General features: G+C 34.9%; 1 protein-coding gene across 1 annotated transcript; it reads left to right on the top strand.

The window, feature by feature from the left end:
* Positions 1-6,346, top strand: LOC107737948 (growth hormone secretagogue receptor type 1). The gene is made up of 3 exons (XM_016549595.1): positions 1-479; positions 4,032-4,488; positions 6,021-6,346. The coding sequence occupies exons 1-3, from the start codon at positions 207-209 to the stop codon at positions 6,317-6,319; spliced, it is 1,029 nt and encodes a 342-aa protein (XP_016405081.1). The 5' UTR covers positions 1-206; the 3' UTR covers positions 6,320-6,346.
* The last annotated feature ends 1,422 nt before the right edge of the window (positions 6,347-7,768 follow it).

Genomic DNA, 7,768 nt, shown 5'->3' with positions numbered 1-7,768 from the left:
GTGAGCTGTGAGCAGGGACGGACGGTTTGAGTCAGATTGACCATCACTGTGTGTTCCTCTGAGTGTGATCGATCTGTTCCTGTGCTGCTGGAGGTGGCACTGATCTCCAGCGGTGGGCGGCACAGAACAGGAGCACATTCAATAATCGTCCTGCAGCTCTGTGAAGATGAAGGAGCCGTGGCGGCTCTGAGCTCTCTTCCAGAGACATGGATGTGCTGGAGGGTTCTGGTTCTGGTTGCTGCGGGAACCGATCGGACTGGGAGGAATGGGAGGACCAGTCGCTCTTCACCGACACCGAGCTGGTGGTGTTAACGACGCTGTGTGTGCCGCTGCTGCTGCTCGGCCTGCTGGGAAACGCCCTGACCATTCTGGTGGTGTGGCGACGCCCACAAATGAGAAGCACCACCTACCTGTACCTGAGCAGCATGGCCTTATCAGACATCCTCATTCTGCTGCTGATGCCTCTGGATCTCTATAAGGTAATCGAGGGTTGACGTGCTTGTTAAAAACGCTTGCATGTCGCCAGCTGTATCATGTGACGGATCAGCATTGGTTGCCATAGCGACTTGTTGCTGGTCATTTGCATATCATTAAGTTCTGTCGTATTTCCAGTCGTCGTCGGGTTTCTGTACGTGTGTGTAGGCATACGATATTAGTATTATTTTTTTTATATCTCGCATTCTTGCAACTCTGTAGAAGAATGTCAGAATTGCAACTGGGGTTGCAAAAAGGGGTGGGAGATTTCTGGAAACTTTCCAAAGATTCCTGGAATTTTCCAAAAAAATAAAAAATAAATCCTGGAAAGTTTCCAAAATTTCTGGAATATTTTTCGAAATTTACTGGAAGTTTTCCACCTTTTTGCGACCCTAATTGCAACATCGACTCGCAATCGTGAAAAGAAAGTCAGAATCGCGAGAAAAAAAAAATTTTTCAATTCCGTGGCGGATGCAAGATATAAACTCAAAGTGGCAAGAACAAAATTCCGAATTGCGATATTCATAAAATTCTGAATTTGAGGATAAATTCAGAATTGAGACATTAGACTCATATTTGGGAGAAAAATGTTCTGAGTTTATATCTCACAGCTTTGATTTAATATATCTCATAATTCCGACTTTTTATCTCGGAATTGTGAGTTTATATCTCGCAGTTCTGGCTTTATATCTCACCAGTCTGATTTTTAAAAAAGCCTGAATTGCGAGAATAAAAAGTTGCAATTACCTTTTATTTTTTATTCTGTGGCAGAAACAAAAACACAAAAGAATTAAACGTGTAATTGTGAGAACAAAATTGAGAACTTTATATCATAATATATCATAATCAGATTTTTTCCCTCAAATTTTGTGAGTTTATATCTCACAGTTCTGACTTTATATCTTTATATATAATTCAGAAAAACATCTGAATTCTGATGAATTGTAAAAAAAGTAATTACGACTTTTTTCTTTATTTACAAGATTTACAAACTCGTACAGGGTGGCCTTAAAAAAGTCTTAAAATGTCTTAAATAAAGTTTTCCTAAAATAAGGCCTTAAAAAGTCTTAAAATGTCTTAAATTCAGATTCAGTAGGTCTTAAATATTTTTGGTCACGTTATCACAAACATTTCTCCAGTCTGACGGACCCAGTGAGTGTCCATTAAGAGTACTAGGATAGTGTATTTCTATTATCAATGTCGCGCTGTTGAGGCTCGTGCTGCCTGTCTCTGTGAGAGACTTTCATGGAGAAATCAAATCAAATGAGCGTACGGCACACATAAAGAAACTCACAGAACAAACATACTGAGGTAAAAATTCTAAATGTTTAGTTTATTTATAGCATGATATAGTCAAGTAACATACCATGACAAGGGATCTATTTTGCTGAATATTTTCACGATTGCAAATGTTACATTGATTTTAGTTCAACAAACAAGTAGTAAAGTATATGAAGTTACTTACATTTTTAGACACAATTGACTGTTTTGTTCTATTTCACCAACGAAAATAGTTCCAAACAAAGATCAGAACAGAATTATTGCGCACACTCTCCAAGCAACACTGGAGTTTTTGTTACTGAATGATTCAGAGGTTTGAAGGAATCTGTTTGATGAATAACTGACTTACCGCCACCTACTGGCGGTTTAGTCTCATGCTTAAAAGTATGCATTTTTCCCCAACATTTCTTATTTGTATGTTCAAAATGTTATTTACATTAATCCCATAACATTATTTATTGCTGTTGTAATTTTGTAATTATTTAATTTGATTGGTAACAGCCCTGTAGTGTATTAAATTTCTTGATCAATTGTAAGAATTTGACTTGAAAGATGACGCATACATTTAATAAGGTAAAAAAAAAATATTGGCCTTTATAAAGGTAAATGACATCCTGTGGTAAATATTAAAAACATGCAGATTTAAGTATGTAAAAGCTGACAGAAAACTGATGAAAATATTGCTTCAGAATAAATTGTTTACACCACCAAAAATCTCGGTGATGCGACACTTTTGTTTTGTGGGAATATTTTGTATGGGATATTGTCTGCTGATATGAAAAGTTCACTGTATATCGTAATAACTAATAGCATTTTTGACAGCGATGATATTTTGTTTTCTTTTTACATTTAAACACGTTAAATATTACATATACGTATGTAATATAATGTGTATTTCCATCACAGGCTTGGTCTTAAATTTCACATAAGGTGGTATTAAAAAGGTCTTAAAAAGTCTTAAATTTAACTTTTTCATATCTGTAGACACCCTGTCGTAAATCTTAGGGAAAAAGTCTGAATTATGAGATATAAATTCAAAATTGCAAGATATTCTCACATTTATGAGTTCATATTAAGCAGTTCTGATTTATATTCTGTTTATATCTGTTTTGTTGTTTCCACCTCAGAATAAAAAAGGTAATTTTTTATCTCTCACAATTCCAACTTTTCTTCTCAAAAATGCAAGTTTATATATTGCATTTCTGACTTTTTTTTCTCTGAACTCTGAGTTTGCATCTCTTGCAACTTTGAATTTGTTTCCACCACGGAAGTAAAAAAACAAAACAAACAAAAAAACAATAAAAGGTAATTGCGATTTTTTTTTTCTTCTCCCAATTCTAATTTCTCATATAAATTTGCAAACTTAATATAATATAAAATCGCAAATCTCAGAAAAAGAGTCTGTACTGCGATAAAAAAAATTCTTGCAATTCGTTTATTTTAATGTTGTGCGCAATTCGTAACTTTTTTTTTCGCAATTGCGAATTTGTGTCTGACAGTACAAATTTACATCTCACAATTCTGACTTTGTTTCCTGCACGGGATAAAAAAACAAAAACAAAAGGTAATTGCAACTTTTTCTCTATTCTGATTTTCTCGTATAAAGTCAAAATCGCAAGATATAAACTCGCAAATCTTAGGAAAAAAGTCAGAATTGTAACTCAGAATAGTGAGAATATTGCAATTCTGACTTTTTTCCTAAGATTCGCGAGTTTACATCTTGCGATTTTGACTTTTTTTGATTCCACCGAAAAAAAAAAATTGTAATTGCGACTTTTTATATAAAAATTCTTACATTTTCTGTCAGTTGCGAATTTGTCTCTCAGAATTCAAACTTTTTTTCTCAGAAAACTTGCAATTCTGACTTTATATCTAAATTCTGAGTTTACGTCTCGCAATTCTTACTTTTCGTCCGCCACGAAAAAAAAAGGTAATTGCGACTTTTTATCGCATAATTTTTACTTTTCTCTCGCGAGTTTATAACCCAAGATAGAATTTTGCAAAAAAGATAGGAAGTCGCAATTACCTTATTTTATTAATTTTTTTTATCCCGTCGCAGAAACAAGCTTCCAAAGAGTTCACACCTCAATCAAATGTGAAATTTGTCGAAGCGTCTGTAGCTACTCGGAATGTGTCTCGCGACGATCTGATTTTGTCATGAAAGGCGATGAGCTTCTGTCTTGTATTGTGTGTTAAACATTACTAGCCAAACAATCAAATATGGACCTGGTGTTTGTAGTTTGTGTATTAACGTATGTTGGCGTTTGCTCTTGTAGCTGTGGCGGTTTCATCCGTGGTTGCTAGGCGACGCCGTGTGCAAGCTGTCGATGTTTGTGGGAGAATGTTGCACGTTCTCGTCCATCCTGCACATGACGGCGCTGGGGGCGGAGCGATACCTAGCCGTCTGCTTCCCGCTCCGCGCGCGCCTGCTGGTCACCAGGGGGCGTGTCCGAGCGCTGATCGCGGGGCTGTGGGGCGTGGCCATGCTCAGCGCGGGGCCCGTGTTTGTGCTGGTGGGGGTGGAGCAGTTTGAGGGCGGAGCCAGCGAGTGCCGCTGCACGCAGTACGCACAGACCTCCGGGCTTCTGAAAGCCATGCTGTGGCTCTCCAATCTCTACTTCATCTGTCCGCTCACCGTCCTGTCGCTCCTGTACGGCCTGATCGCTCGCCGCCTGCACCTGCGCTCGCACACGCACCGAGACAAGACACACCGCCAGACCCTCCGCATGATGGGTGAGCATTATGGGTAATAATACTGTTACTTTCTGGATCCTTAAAGGAGTAGTTCAAATGTATTTACTTGGTGTTGTTTTATTATCGAGATATTATTATAGTATATATAGTAGTATTATAGTTTTTAATTATTATTATTTTTTTATAATAGTAAAAAAAAAAATTAATAAAAGTTATAATAATTTTTTTTTTGTATTTTCTGTTTTAATTTTTAATTTTAATGTTTTAGTAAGTTGTGTGTGTTTTGTCATCTTTATTATTTTTGTTAAATATATCTATATAGTTTAGTATTTTTTTGCATTTTAGTTTGTTATTTTAGTACATCACGTTAAACTGAATTAAAATGACTTGCTTTGGCAACTAGCTGAAATTTAAAAAAATATATATTTTATTTCATTTAACATTTATTTGATTTTGAGTTACTTTTTTGTCTTTTTATTAGTTATTGTTTTTGTTAAATGTCTTTATTGTGTTTTTATTACATATTAAATTAAATGAAAGCTAGTTGCTTTGGCAACTAGCTGAAATAATATTATTAAATATTTTATTTTTCTTTCAGTTAACATTTATTTGATTTCATTTGATAAAAACATTGTTTTTGTCGATATAATTATTTATTTATTTTTAATTTTAGTTTTAGTTATTTTAGTACAAGTTAATCTAAATGAAAATTAGTTGCTTCGGCAACTAGCATATATATATATTAGTGCTGTCAAACGATTAATCGCATACAAAATAAAAGTTTTAGTTTTAATAATATATGAGTGTGTACTGTGTATATTTATTATGTATATGTAAATACAAACACATGCATGTATATATTTAAGAAAAATATATTATGTTTAAATTATATATTAAATATATTTATATATAATATAATAATATAAATGTATATACATGTAAATATTTCCAAAATATACTGTGTGTGTGTATATTTATATATACATAATATATTTACGTGTACTGTGTTTATTTATTATTTAAACTAAAACTTTTATTTTCGATTAATTGTTTGACAGCACTAATATATATATATGTATGTGTGTGTGTGTGTATATATGTTTTATTTCAGTTAACATTCTATACCAAGTAACAAAAACTGTTTTTGTTAAATATGTCTATTTTTATTTATTTTTTGGTACATCAATTTAAGCTAAAGTTAAGCTCTATATATAAATTTGTTTTTTTTCAAGTAACAATTTTTTTTAAATTTTTTTTATTTTTATTAGCTACAGTATTGTTTTTATACATTTTTGTATTTTGTAAATGAAATATAGTTTTCATTTTTATAATTTTAGTTTTAGTTAAATTCGAGGTAAAATCAATGTAAACTAAATGAAAATGAGTTACCTTGGCAACTAGCTGAAATAAAATAAGTTTAAACTTATATTTTATTTTATCTCAGTTAATATATATGTCAAGTAGTTTTTATGGCTGTGGTTTTAGTTAACTATAATAACCTTGCATCAGACCAATATGATGTTGTGAAGTAAAGGACAGAATGAGTGAATGCGGTGTTGTTTTCTCTGCAGTGGTGATCGTGCTGGTGTTCATCTTGTGCTGGCTGCCGTTCCACGTGAGCCGGACGCTGTTTTCGGTCTCAGACTCCAGCGATCAGCTGTATTACATCAGTCAGTATTTCAATCTGGTGTCTTTAGTGCTGTTTTACGTGAGCGCCGCTGTGAATCCTCTGCTGTATAACATCATGTCCGCTCGCTACCGAGCCAACGTCCTCGCCATGCTGCGGCTAACAGTGGGCTCCATGGACGAGCTGCGCCACAGGGCCCGCACCTCCCCGCTCACCGCCTCTCACTCCAGCACACACTTCTGACTGTGTGTGTGTGTGTGTGTGAGTGAGTGAGTGAGTGTGTGTGTGTGTGTATGTGTCTAAGTGTTTGAGTGTGAATGTGTGTGTGTGCGTCTGTGTTTGTGTGTGTCTCTCTGTGTGTGTGCGTGTGTGTGTGTGCGTGTGTGTGTCTGTGTCTGTGTCTGTGTCTGTGCGTGCGTGCGCGTGCGCGTGCGCGTGTGTGTGTGTGTGTGTGTGTGTGTGTGTGTGTCTGCGTGTGAGGCTTGAAACAAACTACAGGACTCTGAAGGAAACTACTAAGGTTTGTTATGGCCACAAGAATGCACTATAATTGTGTAACTGTGGGATCTGGCCAAACATGTTTATGTTCACTTTTTGCATTTGTGTGTTTAGAGTCAGCACTGTCCCTCGTGTGCGCTGCAGATGAACGACAGCATATCTACAAGTGGACAGCGTCACTGAGCTTTTTAGAAACACTATATATATATATGTATTATGTGTCTGTGTGTATTTTTATTGTGTTGGATGGGGCTTATTTCATAGATATTGAATAAAAGGCTGTTCTTTGTGACACTGTGATGTTTTATGAAAGCAATAGTGCTTTGAGGGATGAAGATGCTGCTGCTTCAGATGATTATTTACATCCACTGCTTTTATGGATCTGCACACACTGTACATGTTAATGTCAGGTACATGATTTCTACTTTATTCTAATTTTAACTGTATGTTCTCTGTATTTATTTCTATGGTATTTTTACTTATTCCAATGTGGATATATTAACAGCATATTGTAACATTAATATTCATTCAAATAAGTGTTTGTGTTTATATAATTTATTCTAAATTTGCAAACAAAAAAAAGTAATCTAGAGTTAATGTAACTTCAGTGTGGTTAAAAAATGGTAAGAAAATAGTGTTTTCTTCATTTTTTTTTTTTTAATGAAATGAAATGTTTCAGAAATAAATCAACTTAAATTGAACCAGAAACCAGACAGAAATATACCCAAATAGAAACAGCAGAGAAAAATAACATAAATCCAAAAACCGCTTTCGTACCTCAGAATTCCATTTTTGTTGAACATTTATCGTTGAGGCGAATTACTCCCGCTTCTTCCTTTCAGAAAGCGCGGCAACTTTACTGCGCATGCGCAGTGAGCTCGACCTTTATATATATATATATATAATTTTTTTTCAAGATTGTCAGTCTGCTATTATGTTTGCTTTATGAAACTGCCAACTATAAGCTTGAGTGATTTTCGCACATTTTTAAATAGTTAAATTCCTCACAGAAATTGATAGTTACGTTTTTATGGATACCACCAGTCACACAAAAAATGTTTGAAATCGTTTTATTAACATGAATTATTATTGAAGTGCTCAAAGAATAGATTAACAGACGTGTGTGTGTGTGTGTGTGTGTGTGTGTGTGAGAGAGAGTGTGAGTGTGTGTGTGTGTGTGTGTGTGAGAGTGTG

The sequence above is a fragment of the Sinocyclocheilus rhinocerous genome, unplaced genomic scaffold (assembly GCF_001515625.1).
Source record: "Sinocyclocheilus rhinocerous isolate Xijiao unplaced genomic scaffold, SAMN03320098_v1.1 scaffold404, whole genome shotgun sequence".
NCBI classification, from domain to species: Eukaryota; Metazoa; Chordata; class Actinopteri; order Cypriniformes; family Cyprinidae; genus Sinocyclocheilus; species Sinocyclocheilus rhinocerous.
The sequence above is the reverse complement of the archived record's forward strand: the minus strand, read 5'-3'. Positions and strand labels throughout refer to the sequence as shown.